This window comes from Dama dama, chromosome 14, assembly GCF_033118175.1.
Source record: "Dama dama isolate Ldn47 chromosome 14, ASM3311817v1, whole genome shotgun sequence".
Classification (NCBI taxonomy): Eukaryota; Metazoa; Chordata; class Mammalia; order Artiodactyla; family Cervidae; genus Dama; species Dama dama.
In genome coordinates this window covers 5,743,962-5,769,989 of record NC_083694.1, presented here as the reverse complement: position 1 = coordinate 5,769,989, position 26,028 = coordinate 5,743,962, and the positions used below count along the sequence as shown (strand labels likewise).

Here is a 26,028-nt window from a genome sequence, read left to right as displayed (position 1 = left end):
AAAGAATAAGCAATTTTATAGTCTTAAAAACTGCTGTATTTGGAATCAAATATTAGGTTGTATTTTCAATCACAGCAGGCCAATGTTTCATGACTTTAAGCAAACCAACTAAGCTTCTTGAAAATAGTCTCAGTAATTGTTATCCTGGTTTTCATAGCAAAAATAAACAAAAGTTACAAGAAAATAGTAACAAACATCTCACATAAATTCTAAAGCCAAATACTTACTCAAGAGTGTAGGTTCAAATAATAGATTTTCTAAAGCTAATAATTTGATGGAATAATGAGCATTATTCCAATCATTTGATTTCATTCATATCTAGAAATAAGATAATTCATATAAATGTTCTCTTAGGTACTTTTCAATTTCATCTATTATTCTATGAGGTTTACTAGTAGTAGTTAGAATTGCCATTAACTCACCATTTCAATCCAGTAGCTTCAAAAGTCAATGTTTAATTTTATGTCCAAGTGAAAAAAATTTCAAATTCTCTACAAGATAACCTTTAATAACCTACAAACTTATTTTACTTGTTTTCCCTTATGGTCAGAACATGTTTTTTCCTCTTCCTCCCCATCCCCTCATCCCCAAGCCCTGCTTCCTTTCTCTCTCTCTCTCTCTGCCCTGTCCCTCTCTGTCATATGTAGCACCTTTCTGTTATTATCTTTAAAAGAAAAATCAAACCTAGTCAGTTGCTTTTCTGTTTATTACTTAAAACTCCTTTTTGGCTATTTATATGTTCTAAATGTACACACTAAGCTATATATTCATACATCTTTGGTGATCTGGTTTTCAATGTGTATGTGTGGGGAGGGTATGTGTTTAATTAAATCTCTGCTTTCTTTGCTCTGTGAAATTTGAAATCTAGCTAATCTATTATCTTGATATTATTTCTGACATTGGTCATTGATTTCTTCCTTGAGCCTTCACTGCTGTCATTCAGAAACAACTAGTGTACAGGATTTCAATTTGTCTATATCAGTAACCTCAGATACACAGATAACACCACCGTTATGACAGAAAGTGAAGAAGAACTAAAGAGCCTCTTGATGAAAGCAAAGGAGGAGAGTGAAAAGGTTGGCTTAAAGCTCAACATTCAGAAAACTAAGATCATGGCATCCGGTCCCGTCACTTTATGGCAAATAGATGGGGAAACAATGGAAACAGTGACATATTTTATTTATTTGGGCTCCAAAATCACTGCAGATGGTGACTGCAGCTGTGAAATTAAAAGACATTTGCTCCTTGGAAGGAAAGTTATGACCAACCTAGACAGCATATTAAAAAGCAGAGACATTACTTTGCCAACAAAGGCCCATCTAGTCAAGGCTATGGTTTTTCCAATAGTCATATATGGATATGAGAGTTGGACTATAAAGAAACCTGAGTGCCAAAGAAGTGATGCTTTCGAACTGTGGTGTTGGAGAAAACTCTTGAGAGTCCCTTGGACCACAAGGAGATCTAACCAGTCTATCCTAAAGGAAATCAGTTCTGAATGTTCATTGGAAGGACTGATATTGAAGCTGAAACTCAAATAATTTGGCCACCTGATGCAAAGAACTGACTTCTTGGAAAAAACCCTGATGCTGGAAAAGATTGAAGGCGGGAGGAGAAGGGGATGACAGAGGATGAGAAGGTTGGGTGTTATTACCGACTCAATGGACATGAGTTTGGGTAAACTCCGGGAGCTGATGATGGACAGGGAGGCCTGGCGTGCTGCAGTCCATGGGGTTGCAAAGAGTCGGATACGACTGAGCGACTGAACTGAACTGATGCATTTCCTAGTGCTTTAAGCCCAGAAAATCTTACTTTTATTTTTTCTCTGTTTAAGATCTTGAATACTATTATCATGTAATTACTAACTACATGGTAGATGTCTTCCCTTAAGATATGTATTAATTAATTTTATTATTAGCATAAATGCTATTTAATTGATATTTAAATTACTCTTAGATTATTAAAATATTATGAATTAATGCTTTTAAATTCATCAATCTAAATAACTCTCCTTGGTACATAGAAGCAAACTGAGAAATAATTTTGACTTTATTTTGGTTAGTTGTGTTATTTTCCTAGGAGCCTCATAAAGTGACTCATAAATATGCAGACACTAGGCAGCATATATGTTACTCATTTTACTTTTTATCACATGTTTAGGAAGTTACACTCTGAAAGAACTACTTCACCAATCCAAGTCAGAAACTTCAATCTCTGGCGTTTAAGGACCAGAAGATGGAGCCAGGGCTCTGTCACTGGTCTCAGACTTCTCTGTGTGATTCATACTGAATTGCGTGTCTGGATTCCAATAAAGGGCATGACTGGAACTTTCAGTGAAAGATACTTATCCTATGACCATTGGTTGTGTGTATAAAGCATGCATCAAACTCCACTGCAAAGAGTATTAGGGGAAAATGCTGCCACCCTGGGTACCACAGAGGTAGATTATGTGGCTACTTGTGTGGAGGAAGAGCAGTTCATGCTGAAATCCACACTCCTGAAAACAGCTCCCTGAGACCTTACAAAATGCTTCTGCTGCTGCTGCCTGTACCTCTGCAACAATAAAGATCCTGACAGCCAGAGTCATAAGGAGAAGTATCCATAGGGCACTGCAGCTAAATTAAGCCTCAAAGAATATTCATATTCTTATGCAAAGAATCTACATAAAATGATATTATTGATCCAAGTATATTGAAGCTTAGAGATGGGGATCAAGAACATCCCCATGGAAAAGAAATGCAAAAAGGCAAAATGGCTATCTGAGGAGGCCTTACAAATAGCTGTGAAAAGAAGAGAAGTGAAAAGAAAAGGAGAAAAGGAAAGATATTCCCATTTGAGTGCAGAGTTCCAAAAAATAGCCAGGAGAAATAAGAAAGCCTTCCTCAGCAATCAATGCAAAGAAATAGAGGAAAACAACAAAATGGGAAAGACGAGATCTCTTCAAGAAAATTAGAGATACCAAGGGAACATTTCACGCAAAGATGGGTTCGATAAGGGACAAAAATGGTATGGACCTAACAAGAGCAGAAGATACCAAGAAGTGGCAAGAATACACAGAAGAACTGTACAAAAAAAAATCTTCATGACCCAGACAATCACAATGGTGTGATCACTCACCTAGAGCCAGACATCCTGGAATGTGAAGTCAGGTGGGCCTTAGAAAGCATCACCACGAACAAAGCTAGTGGAAATGATGGAATTCCAGTTGAGCTATTTCAAATCCTGAAAGATCATGCTTTGAAAGTGCTGCACCCAATATGCCAGCAAATGTGGAAAACTCAGCAGTGGCCACAGGACTGGAAAAGGTCAGTTTTCATTCCAATCTCAGAAAGGCAATCCCAAAGAATGTTCAAACTACCACACAATTGCACTCATCTCACACGCTAGTAAGGTAATGCTCAAAATTCTCCAAGCCAGGCTTCAGCAATATGTGAACCGTGAACTTCCAGATGTTCAAGCTGGATTTAAAAAAGGCAGAGGAATCAGAGATCAAATTGTCAACATCTGCTGGATCATCGAAAAAGCAAGAGAGTTCCAGAAAAACATCTATTTCTGCTTTATTGACTATGCCAAAGCCTTCGACTGTGTGGATCACAATAAACTGTGGAAAATTCTGAAGGAGATGGGAATACCAGACCACCTGACCTGCCTCTTGAGAAACGTGTATGCAGGTCAGGAAGCAACAGTTAGAACTGGACATGGAACAACAGACTGGTTCCAAATAGGAAAAGGAGTATGTCAAGGCTATATATTGTCGCCTTGCTTATTTAACTTCTAATGCAAAGTACATCATGAGAAACGCTGGGCTGGAAGAAGCACAAGCTGGAATCAAGATTTCCGGGAGAAATATCAATAACCTCAGATATGCAGATGACACCACCCTTATGGCAGAAAATGAAGAGGAACTAAAAAGCCTCTTGATGAAAGTGAAAGAGGAGAGTGGAAAATTGGCTTAAAGCTCAACATTCAGGAATCTAAAATCATGGCATCTGGTCCCATCACTTCATGGGAAATACATGGGGAAACAGTGAAAACAGTGTCAGACTTTATTTTTTTTTTCGGCTCCAAAATCACTGCAGATGGTGATTGCAGCCATGAAATTAAAAGACGCTTACTCCTTGGAAGGAAAGTTACAACCAACCTAGATAGCATATTAAAAAGCAGAGACATTACTTTGCCAACAAAGGTCCGTCTAGTCAAGGCTATGGTTTTTCCAGTGGTCATGTATGGATGTCAGAGTTGGACTGTGAAGAAAGCTGAGCGCCGAAAAATTGATGCTTTTGAACTGTGGTGTTGGAGAAGACTCTTGAGAGTTCCTTGGACTGCAAGGAGATCCAAGCAGTGCATCCTAAGGGAGATCAGTCCTGGGTGTTCATTGGAAGGACTGATGCTGAGGCTGAAACTCCAGTACTTTGGCCACCTCATGCGAAGAGTTGACTCATTGGAAAAAACCGTGATGCTGGGAGGGATTGGGGGCAGGAGGAGAAGGAGACGACAGAAGATGAGATGGCTGGATGGCATCACTGACTCGATGGGCATGAGTTTGAGTAAACTCCGGGAGTTGGTGATGGATAGGGAGGCCTGGTGTGCTGTGGTTCATGGGGTCTCAAAGAGTTGGACATGACTGAGCGACTGAACTGAACTGATTAAAGCTTAGAAATTATCACTCCTTTATGAAAATTGGAATAACTCAATCAACATTATAATTTTACATTGAGTTCTGATTTTGTAAACTCCCACAATCATGCACCAAGAAGCTGTGAGTAAAGGCTTAATTTATTTCCTGCGGCAGGGCAAAGTGAAAGAATGATGTCCATGCAGTTTAAGGCACAAGTGAACAGAAAGTCAGGACTATGTAGCTAAATCAAACAGACTGGATGCATTTAAATAGTGTGCCAGTGAGACTTTTTTTTTTATTGAAAGATAATTGTTTTACCGAATTTTGTTGTTTTCTGTCACTCAACATGAATCAGTCATAGGTATACATATATCCCCTCCTTTTTGACCCTCCTTCCCATCTCCCTCCCATCCCACCCCTCTAGGTTGGTACAGAGCCCCTGTTTGAGTTTCCTGAGCCAAACAGCAAATTCCCGTTGGCTATCTATTTTACATATGGTAATGTACGTTTCCATGTTACTCTTTCATACATCTTACCCTCTCTTCCCCTCTCCCCATGTCCATAATTATATTCTCTATGTCTGTTTCTCCATTGTTGCCCTGTAAATAAATTCTTCAGTATCATTTTTCTAGATTCTGTATATATGCATTACAATATGAAACTTATCTTTCTCTTTCTGACTCACTTCACTTTGTATAATAGGTTCTAGGTTCATCTACCTCATCAGAACTGACTGAAATGCATTCCCTTTTATGACTGAGTAATATTCCATTGTGTATATGTGCCACAACTTTATCCATTCATCTGTCAATGGACATCTAGGTTGCTTCCATGTTCTAGCTATTGTAAATAGTGCTGTAATGAACAATGGGATACATGTGTCTTTTTCAATTTTGGTTTCCTCAGGATATATGCCTAGGAGTGGGATTGCTGGGTCTTATGGTGGTTCATTGGAAGGAATGATGCTGAAGCTGAAACTCCAATACTTTGGCTACCTCATGCGAAGAGTTGACTCGTTGGAAAAGACCCTGATGCTGGGAGGGATTGAGGGCAGGAGGAGAAGGGGACAACAAAGGATGAGATGGCTGGATGGCATCACCGACTCAATGGTCATGAGTTTCAGTAAACTCCGGGAGTTGGTGATGGACAGGGAGGCCTGGCGTGCTGCGATTCATGGGGTCGCAAAGAGTCGGACATGACTGAGTGACTGAACTGAACTGACTCATGGTGGTTTTATTCCTAGTTTTTTAAGGAATCTCCATACTGTCTTCCATAGTGGCTGTATCATTTTACATTCCCACCAACAGTGCAAGAGTGTTCCCTTTTCTCCACATCCTCTCCAGCATTTATTGTTTGTAGACTTTTGGATGATGGCCATTCTAGCTGCTGTGAGGTGATATCTCATTGTAGTTTAGATCTGCATTTCTCTAATAATAAGCAACGTTGAGCATCTTTTCAAGTGTTTGTTAGCCATCTGTATAGTGAGACACTTAAGTTAAAGTAAGTAATGAAAGTAAGAAATGGGTTGAAAATAAACAAGACAAGAATTAGTAGAGCTAGGAAATATTAGAAAAAGGAATAATAAAATAAATAAAAGTATTCAAGAGTAAAATTTTATAAGAGAAAAGTGAAAGAAAATTATAGATTAGCTCAGACTCATGGTGTGTGTATGTGTATGAATTAAAATACATTTCAGGCTAGTGAATATATCTACATTTGAAAATATTATAAGGCATTTATCCAAATCACTAGAATACTTGCTATTACTTTATTTATAAATTTAAGTATATTGACACAAGCATTTTCTGAACCAGTGTCATCCACTAAAAAATAATGCAGCAGTAAAAAATGATGGAAAAAGATCTATGTTAGTCCATGTACCATGACATATAGAATTACTTGCCATTAACTATGAACAATTCACTTAACATAACACATTTCTGATCTTTTCTAATTAATGAAGTAGTAATAACTTCCTGACTTAATTTCCACTCTGCTACATGTGGAGAACAGCACAAGTTCACACAGCTAGTAGGAGCCAACTTTAAACATAGATTATGTGGTTCCAAGTCCACTGCTTATTTGGTCAGGAAAAATAATTGGGTAACTGATTCTTCTAGGAACAGAGACAGAAGGAATGTAAATAATGGGTAAAATACAGAAGAGTCTAAAATACAGCAACAAGAAAATGACTTCAAAATGACATCAAAAATCCACTATATATAATAGGTTCTAGGTTCATCCACCTAATTAGAACTGACTCAAATGCACTCATTTTTAGGCTTAGTAATATTCCACTGTGTATATATACCACAACTTCTTTATCCATTCATCTGTTGATGGACATCTAAGTTACTTCCATGTTCTAGCTCTTGTAAATAGTGTTGCAATGAACAATGGGATACATGTGTCTTTTTCAATTTTTGTCTCCTCAGGGTATTGGCCTAGGAGTGGGACTGCTGGGTCATACGGTGGTTTTATTCCTAGTTTTTTGAGAAATCTCCATGCCATCTTCCACAGTGGCTTTACCAATTTACATTCCCACCAACACCGTATTCTAACATATATATACAGAATCTAGGAAAATGGTATTGAAGAATTTATTTACAGGTCAACAATGCAGAAACAGACATAGAGAATAGGCTTATGGACATGGTGAGAGGAGAGGAGAGGGTGAGATGTATGGAAAGAGTAACATGGAGACTTACATCACCATGTGTAAAATAGAGAGCCAACAGGAATTTGCTGTTTGGCTCAGGAAACTCAAACAGGGGCTCTGTACCAACCTAGAGGGCTGGGATGGGGAGGGAGATGGGAGGGAGGTTCAAAAGGGAGGGGATATATGTAGATATATGGCTGATTCATGTTGAGGTTTGACAGAAAACAGCAAAATTCTGTAAAGCAATTATCCTTCAATAAAAAATAAATTAATTTAAAAAATCCACTATATATGCATCATGCAAAGAAAACAATCATTTATCTGTATGTATTATGCAAGATCTTGAAGGAAGAGAATTCAGATACAGCATATCCACCAATAAGTCATTAAATCCAAGAATAGGCATGAAAAGCTCACATTTGCTTTTTGAGAAATCTTTCTTTGATGTTTGCTGTCTCATTCCAAGCACCTAGGCTCAGGAAATGTCTAATTCTGGGAGATAAGACGGAGAAGATATGGCAGATAATGAGTTTGTTCTTCATGTTTAGGAATTAGAACACTGAGCGCATGAAACACAAATGTGCCCTCCATCAACCTCAAAGTAATCACTGAATCCTAAAGATTTAATTAGTTTTCCAAGGTCATGTGCAGAAAAAGAGGAAAGGCTATACACATAGTTTTGAAAAATGCCTGGTTTTGGTTCGTGTCAGTTCCCATGTTGATTCTCAAACAAAGTACTTTGAGATCTCAAAGCAAGTGGTAGAAAAGAGAGAAGTGGTCAGAAACTGGCAGAGGCTACTTCAGTGAAATCTAATGATTAAAATAATAATAAAAAAGAGGCTCTGGTGTCAGAATGCGATTAAGTTCAAATATAGGCCTGTGGCTTCCTAACTTTTTATTTTATGAAGTTAAGTGTCTCAGCTTCTGCTCATTTACAAATGGGAGTAACATCATCTGCCATATTAGCTTGCTGTGTAGATTAAATAAGAGAATGTTCAGCATTGGGCAGAGACCAAGATTAACACTCTTGGGTGGACAATCTGCAGTGAAGCTTAGCCCACACTTAAATCATGGTGTGCTTCCTGGAATTGAAAGAGGAAGGCACATCCTAGGATAGGAGGTAAATCCCTGCCTCTCCTTGAGGTCCTGAATTATAGAGCCAATCCCAGGACAGGAGATTAGAGACAAACTTTCAGATGGAAGATCACAGGATCAGCATCTAAAACAAGTTGGTATTGGGACTTCCTAGGTGGTCCAGAGGTTGAGACTTCATCTTCCAATGTGGGGGATGTGGGTTCAATTCTTGGTCTGGGAGCTAAGATCTCACATGCCTTGGGACCAAAAAAACAACAACACACACAAAAAAACCACAAAACATAAAATGGAAGCAATATTGTAACAAATTCAATAAAGACTTAAAATAATTTTTTAAATAAAATGAATTGTTACAGGCAGAAACTGAACAGAACAAAGAGGAGGAAAAGAAATAGACCAGGATAAACAAGAGTTATTCATAAAATGAAAACTGAGAAGAGAATTTTAAGATGTAAGAGACAACGAACCCAGTTAAAGTTCCTATAATGTTTAAACAAATTACAACTAATTTAAAATGCCAGTGATTTTGGCTAAAAGAGATTTTTAGTAAGAACAGAATCGATCAAAGAGTGAACAAAAACTGAGAGACATGGATAAGGAATAGATGCACATCATTGGCACCCCACTCCAGTACTCTCACCTGGAAAATTCCATGGAAGGAGGGAGCCTGGTGGACTGCAGTCTGTGGGGTCACTAAGAGTTGGACACGACTGAGCGACTTAGCAGCAGCAGCATATTTGAACTCTTCTGAGAGTTTAACAGCAAGAGTGAAATAAGAAAAATAGAATAAAAGGGGAATGTTTCCTGAGTTTGAGGAAACCTGAACATATTTGAGGGTTGAGAGAGAGAACAAAAACAAACAAACAAAAAAAAAAATTGGAAAGAACAGAAATTGTGGATAAAAAAATGGGGTTACAAGGATAAATATATTTTAATATCTAAAGTGCAGTTAGAGCTTTTTCTTCATAAAAGGATTTTGAGGAGATACTTATAGTGGAAAACTCAGCAAATTAGAGGGAAGAAACTTAGTTTACATAGGAAATTAACTGGAGGATTTTAAGACCTAGAATAGTAACTATGAGAAAGAAGGCAATTATAGGAAGAAAGTTACAAGTCAAATTCCAACTGGCTACAAAAATTCAGAAATGAGCCAAACCTTTGACTCTGAATCTATAATGGTAAATTAGAGAAAAGAGGAGATAATAAAGCTTGACATCTGAATTAAAAGTGCAGAACATATGAATCGACATGGAAAACTACAACAGAGCCAAAAATCTACATTCAAAAACTTAACTCCACTTTCAAATATGAAGCTATACAATTTTTAGCCAAAGGCAAACTCCTTGTAGGGACATGGTGTGACCACTAACTAGTGTCTCTACCACTGTGAATCAAGTCTGGATTCATACTCAAGAATGCCTTTAGGAGAGGCAAAGTGAAGCAATTTGGCTTGTGACATGTTCCTAAAATACTTCCTGAAATAATGTCTGCCAGTGCATTAAAAATAAAATGAAAACTTGTCAATCAGGCCAAGTCAAATACTGGTACAAATGAAAAATTTTAGAAATATATGCTTAAACTCATTAGTAACTTTTTAAAGCATTACAAAATATAGTCTAATAAATAAACCATAAAAACTCTAAGATAAGCTCCCCAAACCTTGCCTTTGCCAGAGCTGTATTCTGCATTAAACTAGAATTTCAATTTGCATCACCTGCAGGCAGCCATGGTTGCTGGAACTGGTGAGCAACTTCATGATAAACAAATGTTACCATTGTCTATATACCATCATGTGAAAAATGTCAGAAAGCAGCTAAAACATTCTTATAGCCCAAAGAGAAGCTTCTTTAGTACATATTTTGTAAATTTCAAAGGAAGCAATATATAAAAAAACAAAATTAGAATATTTAAGAATATGACAGAGCTAGAGCTTCTTAAACCTTAAATAAATAATGTAGAGTGCTCAGAATAATTTAATAAACATTTGCATTTATTACATGGCTTCAAATTGTAGAGAAAATACCAGTCATTCTGTCAAAATTTCTGGAATTATGATAAGATAGAACTTCAACGAGCTCAAAAATAGACTCATATTTTTGGTTGGTAATTTTGACACAAAAGTTTTACACTTGTGATATTTTTCCACAGTAAGCTGAATTGTACCACTGCTTTGACATTCAAAATGCAATTTTTAAAGTTGAAAATACTTATATTTGTAATAGTTTCTTTAATTCTATTAATGTTTGGGAGTTTGTGTTAAGTACTAAGGCCATTATGACAATTATTTAACATGATCTACATGAAGAAAATGGAAAATAAAAAATGCAAATCACATAAAGATAAATCAAGGTTTCAGGAATATAAATGTATAAGAAGGAATCCATCTCAGGTCCTATTGTTCCCATAACTGTTCCTAACGAATCCAGGCTCCTTTAAGAAGCAAACTAAAGGTATGTTTTATGTCAAGACCCCGATTCCATCTCAGTCCCAGCTGATTGCACTGAAGGTGGCACATCCCTTGAGGACAGATAATGTACATCCAGTAAGTGACTAGCTGGTAATGACATCATAGAGTAAAATATGTGATTGCATTAATACATAAACATAACTTGAAGACAAACAGGTAATATTAATTTGCAATCATATTAGGGAAATACAGATACACTAACTTCAAGAGAACATATTAAATCATTTCAGTGTGTTTTCTTTTAAAATCTGAAATATTGAGCTTAATCTTTAATATTCTTTTCTTCTAATGACTCATTATATTAGACCATTTGAAGAAAGGGAGACAAACAAAATACTTACTTGTGATGCTATTTCTCGACACTGACACAAAGGGAGGGAAAAGAAACACACAAAATTCAGCTTAAACAACGACTAAACAATACATACACAAAACAATCAGCAACAGGACAATATACGACAGATAACACATAACATTTATCATCTAAGTATGTGTTTGATTACTTATCATAGCACTTTTGAATAAGATTAGGTAAAGAATAAGCTAATATTTTAAAAACTTGCCAGAAAGATGTTAGGTTTTTTCTAAAGTCATCTTTCTATGATTTGATGAAAAGTTAATGTGGTGTTATTAGAAAATAAAATAAAAAAATGATAAGAGTATATTAAAGGATTACATTCATGAGAAGAAATTGATATCATTATTGATATTCAAAAATCATTATTGATATTAATAGTTGTACTGTTTTTTTAAACGTTAGATACTATAGTAAGATTATTTTTCACCCCTATGTATACATTCAAGCAAATGTATAGAAATATTCTGAGTTTTCAAATATGTTATAAAGGTTAAAATTTGATCTTCCCAGTCAATATATAAGCCCTAAACATGTAGAGGTTATAAAAATCATGTTATCTTGTTCTTCAGTTCTATGGAATAACATGGTCTTCATCCTTCAAAAAGCAGAAGTGAAATTTTCAATTATAATTTTTGTTGTACTATAATTCAAGTCTAACCCACTATTTAGGATTGTCACTATTGTTACAAATATTAAAAAACACATTAAAATATATGAATATAGGCTTGTTGGAACTGTTTGTCTCCAGATTCTTAACACTTGGCCCAATGGAATAACAGTGAGCAGAAAATGGGAGGGAATGAGCAGTTCAAGTTTCAAAACTATTTGATCTTAAGCTTTACTAAAATATTTTTATTAATGTAATCTGGAGGCTTCCCTGGTGGTGTAAATGCCAAATAATCTGCCTGCCACACAGGAGACCCAGATTCGATCCCTGGGTTGGGAAGATCCCCTGGAGAAAGGAATGGCTACCCACTCTAGTATTGTGGCCTGGAGAATCCCATGGACAGAGGAGCCTGGTGGGCTACAGTCCATGGGTCTCAAAGAGTCAGACACGAATGAGCCTGATTTTATAAAATGAGATTTTACTGAGTACCACTTTTTTGGTACTTTAGCATCTTGCAAAACTATAAAGCCAGGTAATGTTCATCATGTTTTCTTTCTCTTAAATATCTCTAAATATTAAATTTCGTATAAGGAAACATATAATATACTCACTCTGTTAACAATGATCAGGAAAAACAAATCTTTCTGTAGATGAATTTACATCTTTGTGTGTATCAAACTACAATTATTATATAACTCAACAGTTTATGTTTGCCTTATTTGCCAGAAAAATAAAAGCAGAATTCCTTTTCAACCACAGCAGTCAAATCATTTTATATGTAAAGTAACATTAATTTCTTGCCCTTACTAATATATGTTACTGTAAAAGTACTCGAAGTTTATTGTAATCTTTAAACTGCCTCTTTTTTTTCTGTAATAGGTAGTATATAAAATTTAAACAAAACTATGTGTTTCAAAAGATGAACTGAACTCAGTATAAGAAGACAGCAGATATTATCTTCATTTAACCTAGTATTCTTTTATTTTTTCCAAGGATGTGTGCTTTTGATAGAACTTGGAGGTTTGGGAATTTATAAATATTTTTCTGATTTGTGATGGGAAGAAATGACTGAGATGTAATGTTAAATGCTCCTTGATGACAGTATAAATATTCAATTATCTTTTCCCTATCTACACTGTTAACAGCATACAACAAAGACTCTTAATAATACAGAATGACAAATATGGATGTGAACTTGACCAATGGAAGAATTGATTATTTTCAAATTGACAAAATCCATATTACAAGATAAAAACAGGATAGTATCCTGCTATGTGGAAATCTTTGTCTTTATCAAGCTTGAGTAAGACATGGTTAATTGCTTAGGTATGAAAGCACTTTTTTTTTCTTTTAACCGTTAATCAAATAATATTTTTTGGATGCAATATTTTTAAACTTTTAGGCATATCAGCCAAGCTGTCTTACATATTTAACTGTCTGGTATGTTTCTTCCATCAGTCATCCCGGATTTTTTCCAATTTGGTCCTGCTCTTTGTGGTGTGAACTACAGGGACCACAGCCAATGAAAAACTCAGATTCAGCTGCAGAAATGGCAATAAAACATCTTTTAGCACCTCTGAAGCTGCAGTGAAACCAGCAAAAAGCATCTCAGAAAAATGAAACTATTTTCTTCTGGCCTCAATATCACTTACTTAAACGTCAAACTAAATTGTAACAAGAAAATAAAACTCTACTCCATTATCCTTATGCTTCCTATAAAGTTCTTCTTTTCTACCACAGATTCATTGATTTTAATCACAAGCTGATGTAATGATTACATGACTATTAAAATGCATGTAATTGATCTAAGTCTCATAGTTAAGGTTCTGTTTCACATAAGACCAAAGAAAGAAATGGTTAACCAAAATTTTGAATAACATTGAGGTATCTGAAGAAGATAAATATTTCAAGAATATAAACCATAATTTAGAACCACACAGTGTGACCAGATTAAAATATGGATATGTTTTCTGTCGTATGCAGGCATTGTAAATTCTGTTCCATTTTTAATAGGCTCTAGTTTGCTATTATGATTATTGAGCCAGGGTCTGGCACTGCTCCTGGGGTTCTTTCCTTGGCTCCAAAGTATTTCTCAACCTAGAGTTTGAGAAAAGGTGAGTTTCATGCTCCCTAACTTATCTCTGTTTCCTTCTTTCCAAATGCTAATATACTGGAGCTTAAGATTATATTAAAAACTAGATTGCTTGTTCTGAGAACTTTTCTTATGTGTCAAAAGGTTACTTAGAATTAATTTACTTCCTGAAAACCTACAAAAAGCATTGAGTCCAAACTCTAGAATATCACTTTCACCAAAAATACTTTATGAAATTCCTGACATAATTTAATGGCCAATATTTCAGAAATAAGTTTCTAGGTTTAGGAATCACAGTTTTCAATCACATTAAACATTAAGACAGGAATATGTGGATATTTTCAAACCTCAGATGTAGTAAGCTTTTGAGATTCTGTCCTGTAGATCCCAATGGGAACATCTCCAGTAGAAGAACATAACTTCTGATAAAGTCTGGCATAAGTCCTGATCCATAAGTCATCCTCCGTGATCTTCATCTGTAATATAATTGGATTATTTACATACCAGATTTTTAAGAAAGAAAAAACCTAATGGTTATTTTCCATTCCTTAAAAGTAGATTTCACTGATATTTCAAAATCTCAAAGCAACATTTCATAAGTACTTACCTATAAATTAAAGCTATTTACTACATTCCATCTAAACCTTATCTCTCAGGTTAACTCAAACTTAAGAAACTAAAGGCTCAATTTGTGGCAGCATGGCATTGCATTAGTTCCATCTCAGTGGGCGACACCACTGGTAATTGACTGGGAATTGTTGGAAACCTGTATGCAAGGACTTGTTTAAATGTTGAGATAACTAGAGGATGCTACTGGGACTTAGTGGACAGGGTTGGCTGATGATACAAATCCTGAAGTGCAAAGGACACTCCAGAAAAAAAAAACAAATAGTCCATCCTAAGGTCTATAGCATCCCTACTGAGAAAGGTGTGCAATAGGAGGCACACAGGACTCCCGGACAGGAGGCATAAGTGCTGCTCCCTCTCTGCTAATCATGAATTTGAATTGTTAACAAATCACTTAAATACACTTGAACATAGTACACTTATTTATAAAACAGGTTAGAGAATTCCCTGGTGGTCCAGTGGTTAGGACTCCATGCTTTCTCTACAGGGGGCCCTGGTCAGGGAAAAAAAATCCTTCAACTTGTGGGACATGGCCAAAGATAAGAAAGAAAGAAAAAGAAAAAAAAAAAAAAAAACACAGAAGTTAAACGACATGATCAGTGTTTTCCTTGGCAGTATGACATCCTATGTCAGAAACTATTCATCTCAAATGCCAGCTGAGGGGGGTGGGGAGAGGGAAACACTTGTGAATTTTCTTCTGAATGGCTATCTGCAAGATTATTAATTTAAATAATGTTTTCCCTAAACATTTTTTAATCAATTTAAAAAACCAGGATGTTATTCTTTGAGCATATGTTAGAAAACTAAATAAATAAATGATATAGAAGAGTTAGCCAAAGAGCATTATAGACGGATTTCAAAAATGCCTGTCAGAAGTATCTTCCACTTCAGACAGTAGTTAACTTACAGAGCAGAGAAACCCCGATCCTGGTGTAGTATCCAATCCCAACAGAAGTCTGGTAATAGAAATCATATAGTCCTTCACAAATGACTGCAACAGAAATAAAATATGTATTTATCGTGTGTATGAAAAACAGAATAGCTTAGAGTGTGAATATCTTATTGCATCTTAAAGGTTACATTAAAGGTTATCACATCACTGCTGTTATTGTTTAGTGACTAAAGTTGTGCCCTACTCTTTTGCAACCTGATGAACTGTAGTCAGCCAGGCTTCTCTGCCCATGGGATTTCCCAGGCAAGAATACTGGAGTGGGTTGCCACTTCCTTCTCCGGGGATGTTCCCGGCCCAGGGACTGAACCTGCGTTTTCAGCACTGGCAGGCAGATTCTTTACCGCTGAGCCACCAGGGAAGCACTATCATATCATTGAAAGCAAAAGTGTTAGTCACTCAGTTGTGTCTGAGTCTTTCTGACTCCATGGACTATAGCCCACCAGGCTCCTCTGTCTATGAAATTCTCCAGGCAAGAATACTGGAGTGGATCGCCATTCCCTTCTCTAGGAGATCTTTCTGACCCAAGAATTGAACCTGTGTCTCCTGCATTAGCAGGCAGATTCTTTGCAGTCTGAACCAGCAGGGAAGCCCACTTTAGGTAGTGGTAGTTTAGTCGCTAAGTCGTGTCTGACTCTTGCGACCCCATGGACTGTTGCCCACCAGACTCCTCTGTCCTTGGGATTCTCCAGGCAAGAATACTGGGGTGGGTTGCCATTTCCTTCTCCAATCATTAAGCCTCCATTAATAAAAGAAATAAAAATCTATCTTGTCAGTGTGCTAAATACACATGTACAGTTAAGCTGTCCTTAAAAAATATGGAAACTATTATTTTCTAGGATATACTGATATGTTTATTTTCTAGGATATACTGATATGTTTAAATTTTATGCATGCTATTGGACATGAGGAAAACAATTCTAGATTTTTAATAACAAAAAACTATAAGCTGAATAAAAGAGAATATTTTCTAAAAGTTTGTAATGACTAAAATTTACAATGAAATATTTCAACTAGTTTTTTTTGTTGCTGTTGTTTTTTGTTTAAAGCCCTATAAATATCTTTTTTTCCTTAATGGACATATTTAGAAATTATCTGAATACTTGAATCAAAGAATATGAAATATTGCTGCTGTTCAGCTTCCGGCAGAGTTAAAAAAAATAGTGTATTTGTGTAAAATAAAACCCAAATTTAGCAATGATGAAATGACAATGTAAAACTCTGCCATTCAGAAACAAACTGAATGGTTCTGAGAGGCTGTAAAATTTTCTTTACATGTTTCTAAAGTAGGTAATAGTTATCAGATGTTGAAAATGTCCTTGATTTGTCAGTTTATTGACATTATTTGGTATCTTATTTTTTTTTAATGTGTATTAGAAAGAAAGGTGTCTTTTTCTTAACCTAGTAATTTTTTCTTAACTTTTATTTATAGTCTTGTTATATAAGTAAAGGAATATGTAGATGAATTAAAGCATCACATGAAAGTCTGTAGGACACTGGTGTCAAAGAACGCCTAATATCATCTCATAGATTATTCGGAAAAATAATTATTTTTTTCTTACAATGTCTTTCATAGGCACATTTAGGTCATTCATTAAATACATGAAATAAAACATTGGGTTACTTCCAGAGCCAATTTAAGTTGACAGTTTCATGAGAAACACTAGTTGTATCATTCGTTTGATAGAATCTAAACAAAACAGAAAATAAACTCTTTAGAGAGCAACAGGAAACACTGAGTACCTGATAGAGAAGAGTGTCCAACATGCTGATACTGAACACCCTCCCAGCAGCAAAAGGCAGTCGGAATATGAAGGCCAAGTTAGAACCTCGTTCTCTTTCTTTCTGTTCAGAAATTTAAAAAAGAATAATTTGTGAGCATCCTCTATCTTATGCTTTTCTGCTTAAATTCTAACAAATGTGAAGAAAGTAATTTTTGTCACGCGGTTCTTAGCTATGAATGCATCGTGACTTCACCTTTAATTGTATTGTTAATGTCCCTTTACTTTTCATAACTGTGCATGCATGCTCCATCGTGTCTGACTCTTTTGCAACCCCCATGGACTGGAGTCCACTGGGCTCCTTGGTCCATGGGATTACCCAGGCAAGAGTATAGGAACGGGTGTCCATTTCCTTCTCCAGGGGTTTTTCCCAACCCAGGAAGCGAACCCACATCTCCTGCATTGGCAGGATTCTTTACCATTGAGCCACCTGGGAAGACCCTTTCATAACCATGTTTTCTTAATTAAAATACCCAACAGTTAAGAAAGCTGGATCTTTCATACATTAAACATTTATTTACCCTTTGTACATATTTCTTAACAGGATTTGAAGTGATGTTAATAAAAAGAACAAACACAATAGCATTATTTCATCAAATTTGAAAAAAAAAAAAAACAAAAAACCCTAAAGCCACATAATGTGCCATAATATCTAGAATATCAGCTTTTGAATATTCTCAAATGTAAGGACACAAAATACAGGCAAGTAGGAGTGATCACAACCAGTAGATTCTAAAGCTTTCTGTCATTTGAGTTTTAATTTGTCAATCTGCCTTTCAAGTTGTGCCAGCCATACCTTTTCTCTGTCATAAAAGACACAAGTGGTATGGACCTAACAGAAGCAGAAGGTATTAAGATGAAGTGGCAAGAATACACAGAACTATACAAAAAGATCTTAATGACCCAGATAACCATGATGGTGTGATCACTCACCTAGAGCCAGACATCCCAGAATGTGAAGTCAAGTGGGCCTTAGAAAGCATCATTACAAACAAAGCTAGTGGATGTGATGGAATTCCAGTTGAACTATTTCAAATCCTGAAAGATGAGGCTGTGAAAGTGCTGCACTCAATATGCCAGCAAATTTGGACAACTCAGCAGTGGCCACAGGACTGGAAAAGGTCAGTTATCATTCCAATCCCAAAGAGAGGCAATCCCAAAGAATGTTCAAACTACTGCACAATTGCACTCATCTCACACTCTAGCAAAATAATGCTCAAAACTCGCCAAGCGAGGTTTCAACAGTATGTGAACCAAGTACTTCCAAATGTCCAAGCTGGATTTAGAAAAGGCAGAGGAAGCAGAGACGAAATTGTCAACATATGATGGATCACAGAAAAATAAGAGAGTTCCAGAAAAAAACATCTACTTATGCTTTACTGACTACGCCAAAGCTTTAGACTGTGTGGATCACAAAAAACTGGAAAATTCTTCAGCAGATAGGAATACCAGCCCACCTTACCTGCCTCCTGAGAAATCTGTATTCAGGTCAAGAAGCAATAGTTAGAAAGACACATGGAAAAACAGACTGGTTCCAAATTGGGATAGGAGAATGTCAAGGTTTTATATTGTCACCCTGCTTATTTAACTTATATGCAGAGTACATCATGTGAAATGCTAGGCTTGATGAAGCACAAGCTGAAATCAAGATTGCCATGAGAAACATCAATAACCTCAGATATGCAGATAATACCAGTCTTATGGCAGAAAGCAAAGAAGAACTAAAGAGCCTCTTGATAAAAGTGAAATTAAAGCCGTAGAATTAAAAAACGCTTGCTCCTCGGAAGGAAAGCTATGACAAACCTAGACAGTGTATTAAAACGCAAAGACATTAGTTTGCCGACAAAGGTCCGTGTAGTCAAATCTTTTCTAGTAGTCATGTATGGACGTGAGTGTTGAAGGCTAAGGGTTGAAGAATTGATGCTTTTGAATTGTGGTGTTGGCAAGCCTCTTGAGAGTCCCTTGGACTGCAAGGTGATCAAACTGGTCAATTCTAAAGGAAATCAGTCCTGAATATTCCTTGGAAGGACTGATACTGAAGCTGAAGCTTCAATACTTTAGGCACCTGTTGCAAAGGACTGACTTATCTGTAAAGACCCTGATGCTGGGAAAGATTGAAGGCAGGAGGAGAAGGAGATGACAGAGGATGAGATGGTTGGATCGCATCACTGACTTAATGGACATGCGTTTGAGCAAGTTCCAGGAGTTGGAGATGGACAGGGACCTAGCCTGGTGTTCTGCAATCCATGGGGTTGCAAATAGTCGGACATGACTGATTTACTGAACAGAATTGACTGAGCCATACCAAACTGCAGCTAAAGTTCGGTAAATGACCCCCAAAAGTGTGTTTAAACCAGAAAGAGAAAAATATAATATTTTAAAGCATATGTGTGGAATCTAGAAAAATGGTATAGATGAACTTATTTGCAGGGCAGGGGTAGAGACACAGACATAGAGAACAAATGTCTGAACACTGAGGGGTAAAGTGGGGGTGGGATGAAACAGGAGATTGGGATTAACATATATGTATATTATTGATACTAGTATAAAAACTAATGAGAACCTACTGTAAAGCACAAGGGGAAATAAAAGGAAGGTACAATCTGTTTTTAGGACATATATTTGTTAATCTTAAAACAGGATTCCAGTATACAGTAGGTGCAAAATACACTGTTTGAATCCACTTACATGAGCTACCTAGAATTTCAAATTCAGAGTCAGAAAGGACACTGGTAGATGTCAGGAGTCAGGGAGTGGGGAAAGAGGGGTATGGGAAGTCAGTGTTTAAAGGGGATAGAGGTTCAGTTTAGGAAGGTGAAAAAATACCAGAGATGGATGACAGTAAGTGTTGCAGAACAATGTGAATGTACTTAGTGTCCCTGAACTGTACAGTTAAATATGCTTAAAATAGCACATTTTACAGCATAAGACTTTTACCACAGTAAAAAAAAAAAAAAAAAAAAAAGTGAAAAAGCATGTGTTTGTGTGTATAATTGTGTATGAGGGTTTCTTTTGAAAAATTTTGTTGTAAATATTGCCCATTAATAAGCAAAGGCCTAAGAGCAAATGTTTGTATAAGACTGGAACAAAATTCTTAAGGATGAAACTTCACCTTGTACTCAAGTGGTCACCTCAAAGATGCTTGTTTCTCTTGTTGCCAGCTTCCCTTTACCAGGAAAGACAGACAGAGAAAGCAAATGAAAACATCAGCCCTCACTCTCTCAGGCAATGGAAGGGGGCTCCAGTCTCGAATGCAGCAAATTTGGGAGGTCTCAAGGGAAGGATGGTTCCATGTCCATCTTTTTAGGAATGGGTGGGAGGGCAGACTGATGACAGGGGGGTCTTGGAGATGAAAACTGGGGCCACTGCTCCTGATTGTTGTCATGATGGTACTAGAGCAACCAGACCCCTGGGCTTTCCCTGGACAGACAGAAGAGGCTGGGCTCAGCATCAGCCCTGTCAGGGAGAAAGAGGAGTTGCTCCACCACATCTATCGTGTCTACTAGTTGAGAAGACTGTCCAGAGTATAAGGACATCCTGACTTGAAATGTAAGGAGAAGGAAGCATATGCAAGTGGTGCCCCCTTGGTATCTGTGTCCTGGTATCAGTGATCTGCATTACATCACAGTGCAGTCACTGACTTATTAGCCTTGGTATCAGCAATGCCTGTTTGAACTGCCTAGGTAGGCAGTTTGGAGATGCTCTGAATAAGCTGTCTTTCTATGAATCTGGAGCCACAAGTGGTTCTTAAGTTGTGCTAAATGCCTGGCACACAGTCAGTGAAATTTTATTGAACAAATGAATAAATCTTTTTTCTACTTACAGTAGTTGTCTAAATCAAAAGAAAATTTGCTGCATAAAGTTTATAATATGTGTATGAAGAGGCAAGAAACAAACAATTTGAGATTTACTCAACACCCCTCTCTTCTCACTTCAGTTCTTTAATGGAGGCTTGAAGGTGGAAAAAACTGCAAAGATTGTGTTATGCAAAATTTTCTGACTTTAGTACGTCTTTTGAATATTGTGTTTTACAAGATACAATAATAAATATTTCTGTGATTTCTTCTAGTACAAACATACACTATATTAATTTTTTTCAGGCATACTTCCTTTCTTGGTATAATTCTGGATTCAGTTAAAGTTTCAGCAATGATTTTGTGTTTTCCCAACATCCACTCATCTAAAACTTTGATGTTGTTTAGTCGCTAAGTCATGTCTGACTCTCACAACCCCTTGGACTGCAGACCATTACGCTCCTCTGTCCATGGGATTTTCCAGGCAAGAATACTGGCTTTCATTTTCTTCTCCAGGGGTTTTTTTCATCCCAGAGATCGACACTTATCTAAAAATACCTAAAACATATCTCAAACATCCAAATCAGAGATCCCAGACACTTTAATATCCTTGGTTGTACCTATCTCTTCCACTTGGTTTGCTATTGTGAACATATGGTTTTGTTGGAAGAAGGAATTTTTTCTGGCATAAATTGTGTTTTCTTTACTGTGTCCATCCAGTGCCATATGGAATGAGCTGATAACATGGTTGGACTTAGCAGATTCTGCCCGGACCCAACACATAGTAATACTGTAACCCCAAATCTAGTGGCTTTTCCCACCATTCACCCTACTTGACCTTCATCACAGGGTATGACACAACATCCTTTCTTTTTTCACTCTTTTCCTCTCTCTTTCTCCCCACCTCTATTCTATTTCACCAACAGCCCTCAAATCTTCTCTCCAAATTTTTATGTCCTGGCCAAGCTAACTCTGCCTTTCCTCTCACAAAGTTGCTTGCCCAGGGAGTGACCTTTGGAATTCAAACACAGAAAACCCTCACAGTAAAATACAAGCATCTTCAATGAGTTGCTAGAGTTTTGTGTATCCTGCTTAGAGCTTTCCTAGGAAAGAGTTTCAGGGCTTTTCATTGCAGGTCTGAATGTGTATCTCTTCCAGAACAAGTTTCCTATTAGAGCTTCTCACTGAAGTGTGTGCTTAGGAACTGAGGTGACAGAGGATCCTGAGTCCTTAGTGGCTTTAAATCAATCTCTCTTTCTTTCATTTCTTCTTTGTATTGCACACAAGAAGGAGGCAGTTCCAGTAATAAAGACCATTTCTTTTCATTTCCACTTTTCTTCTCACTGGAAAGAGTAGGTTCCTACCACACACCCCCACACACACGTTAACACCCACATGTGAATGCACACACACACTCACATGCACACAGACACGTGCACGTGCATAAACACATACACATACATGTCTGTTCCAGTCTCAGTGGCAGCTTAGAGGGGTTGCATTTTCTGGACACTCCATGAGTTCATCTTGCTTATGAGGACTCAAGACAACCTCAGTCCCACATTCCCTAACACCCTTGAGTCAACCCAAGGCAAGTTCATGCTGAAGGAGTTTGGGGTGTGGGAGACCCCCTTCCTTATCTCAGAGAAGAATTCAAGGTCTTCAAGGCAGTTACTACCCTCCTGCACTAAGATACACATAGTCCTTACTTTAGGAATAGAATGATAGGCTAGTTTATCATCCAAATCAGGACCTCTTGACAGGTGCTCCTAGTAAGTATACTGAGACAACAGCCATACACTAGGAGTGCTGGGCAAACTGGGACTCCAACCATGTCACTTATAACTTAGAAATATGTGCTCCACAAACCAGACATGCCAATGGCTTGCCTGCACCCTGTTCTCCCTGAAGATCCTGCTGCTCCAGAGAATTGAGACATCTGGAAAATTAGAAGCTTCTGAAAAACATGTGCATTCAGTAATAAAGAAAATATGTTGAAGGATTAAACATGTGAATTTTTAGAGGGACATAAACATTCAATCTATGCAAGTTTAAGCCTATTGTGTGAAATCATAGTACTATGCACATTCTTCTTTTTTCTTTTTCTTTACTGTGAATATGTTAAAAATTACTGATATTCTTGCCTGTTTAATCCCAGGATCTATCCCCAGTGTGTATTAGTTTGCTCTATCATTGACTACATAGCAGTATATGATTTATAGACATGATCCTTTATGAAAGTGTTGTTAGTTGATCAATCATGTTTGACTCTTTGCAACCCCAGGGTCTGTAGCCTGCTAGCCTCCTCTGTTCATTGGATTCTCCAGGCAAGAATACTGGAGTGGGTTGCCATTCTCTTCTCCAGAGGATCTTCCCCACCCAGGGATCAAACCCAGGTCTCCTACATTACAGGTAGATTCTTTACCATCTGAGACATTCTGATGAACAGATGTCAATTCAGTTTAATTCTGGCACTCATTACTCAGAATTGGCTCAGACCCTGCAGATTAGGGACTCAGTCCCACAAGACTGATCTCATTTCATCCACCAGCTCCAAGTCCTCGGTGTCTCCAATCAAACGGCACCTCTTGTCCATCCAGCTACACATCTGGGGTTCCCCATAACTCCCACAATTTCAGTAATCTTCCAGAATGCTCACAGAACTCACAAAAGTGTAATATTTAAGGACTATCACATAAATATAAAGAATGCAAAATGAACAGCAGATGAAAAGGTACACTGGGCAAGTCTGGACGAGTTGTAAGCACAGGAGCTTCTGTCTCCATGGAGTCTGAAGGCACCACCCTCCTGGGACATCAATATGTTCACCAATCAGGAGGCTCTCTAAGCCTCATTCTTCAGTGTTTTTATCAAAGCTCCATTATATAGGCATGATTAATTAAATCATTAACCACATGATGAAAGTCAATCTTCAGCCACTCTTCCTTCCCTGGAGGGAGGGAGGTGAGCAGGCACTGAAAGTTTCAGTTTCCTAATCACATCTTTGCTGTTTCTGACAACTAGCCTTCACCCTAAAACCATCTCCACGAATGCCTTGTTAATATAAAATCATGTATGAATAACAAACTGCACTTCTATCACTTATGAAGTTCCAAGAGTTTTTGAAGCCCTGTGTCAGGAACTATGGACAAAGAACAAATATTAACTTTTCTTTATACCATACTATTCATCTCATGTTTTCATTACTTTGCTTCTTACATCAATGTGTAATTAGTACATGATTGCTAAAGTGTAATTATGATCATCAACGGAGAAAGGTTCAAATGCAACTTTAAAAAAAGTAGGCTTGAAGCTTAAGCATGAATAAAAGGCATTTTTATGAAATGCATCAAAAGAAGAGAAATGAAATGTCTTCAAAGGAAAATGAGACAAAAATTTATTTTTCTATTGTTTTCCTCTCTTTAGCTTCTTTATTACCAGACAAACTTTCCATCTCTGCTTAGCTCTCATACATGTTTCTGATCCCTGCTACATTAATTTTGTTAGGAGGAGTGTCAATGACCCAATGATCAATAACAGAACACAGGAAGTACAGTTGGAATGCCATATCTACAGGTTCTGCATCTGCCCACTTCAGCCAATCATGGACTGAAAATATTTGGGGAAAAAATTCCAGAAAGTTCCTGAAAGTAAAACAAGTTTGCCACCTACTGGCAACTATTTACATAGAATTTACATTATATAATATTAGATATTATAAGTAATCAGATTATTAAAAATACACAGGAGGATGTGCATACATAGGCTATATGCAGACACTAAATCATTTCATATAAGGGACTTGAGCATCCTCAGATTTTGGTCCTGCTGAAGAGTGGGAAGGGAGAGGACTGAACCCCATTCCCCATGGACACTGAGGGAGGACTCTATTATTGGATAAATAATATCAGTGAGTCGATGTGAATATCTAGGACCAGAAAGATAATGTGAAACAAACAAATGAACAACAACAACAAAAAAAAAACAGCAACAATGAGAGAAAATTAGATTAAAAAAGCAAGCTAAAGCATGATGTTCAGGAATGTTTAGATTGATTTTACAAATTTGAAGAAAGTAAGGGTGGTATGCCACATATAACAAAGAATATTGACTGTCCACCAAAACCCATTGCCTAATTATTCTTGGGCACATGGTTGGACTACCTTTCTCAGTCTCCCCTGAAGTTAGGTGTGGCCACAGGATTGGGTTCTAGCCAATGGCATCTGAGTGGAGTCTGTGTGCCACTCCCAGACCTGGCCTGGGAGAATCTCCATCTAATTAATATTGATGTGTGAACATTACTTGCTGCAGTTAGTCAGATGTTAGAAGAAAGTAGCTCAGGTAAGAATTAACTTCAAGTACCCAGGGGCACTAGTGGTAAAGAACCCTCCTGCCAATGTAGCAGATGTAAGAGACTTGAATTCCATCCCTGGGTTGGGAAGATCCCCTGAAGGAGGACATGGCAACCCACTCGAGTATTCTTGCCTGGAGAATCCCATGGACTGAAGAGCCTGGTGGGCTACAGTCCATAGGGTCCCAAACAGTTGGACACACCTGAAGCAACTTAGCACACAGACTAAATAGGGAGTCAGAGATTAAGAGCCTCCAATATTTATAAAGCATGTGTTTCTGGATGCTTACGAAAATAGGATATACAACTGAAATAATAGTGATTGAACAGCAAAGTCCAACACTACTGTCTCAATAGCCTCAAAGGAGTTTTGAAAAGATATGAGAGATAGGGGTGAGGAGGCAAATAAATAACTTAAACATTATATTTAAGAGGGAACTTTAGATATATTTTGGCCATAAAAATGAAAGGAATTAAGCATACCAGAATTTTGCCAAGTTTTTGAGAGAAATGAACAGTCCAGTTTGAAAAATCTTTAATAGATTTTAGAAATCTTTAGAAAATTGCCTTTATGAGCTTAAAAATCTTTAGTTTTTTTTTATTTTCCTTAACTTGAATAAGCAAAGGGTAGGT

The 26,028-nt window shown here is 37.1% G+C and overlaps 1 protein-coding gene across 4 annotated transcripts in view; it reads right to left on the bottom strand.

Moving 5' to 3' along the window:
• Window positions 1–26,028, bottom strand: part of KCNT2 (potassium sodium-activated channel subfamily T member 2) — a 420,730-nt gene that overhangs the window by 29,711 nt on the left and 364,991 nt on the right. For 2 of the 4 annotated variants that reach the window (XM_061160003.1, XM_061160005.1), the window contains 4 exons: window positions 17,213–17,314; window positions 15,428–15,511; window positions 14,241–14,369; window positions 11,178–11,198 (listed from right to left, as the gene is read on the bottom strand). In XM_061160003.1, coding sequence (XP_061015986.1) covers window positions 11,178–11,198; window positions 14,241–14,369; window positions 15,428–15,511; window positions 17,213–17,314 — 336 coding nt within the window. The remainder of the gene's footprint in view (window positions 1–11,177; window positions 11,199–14,240; window positions 14,370–15,427; window positions 15,512–17,212; window positions 17,315–26,028) is intronic. The other 2 variants (XM_061160004.1, XM_061160006.1) reach the window with 1 other exon arrangement.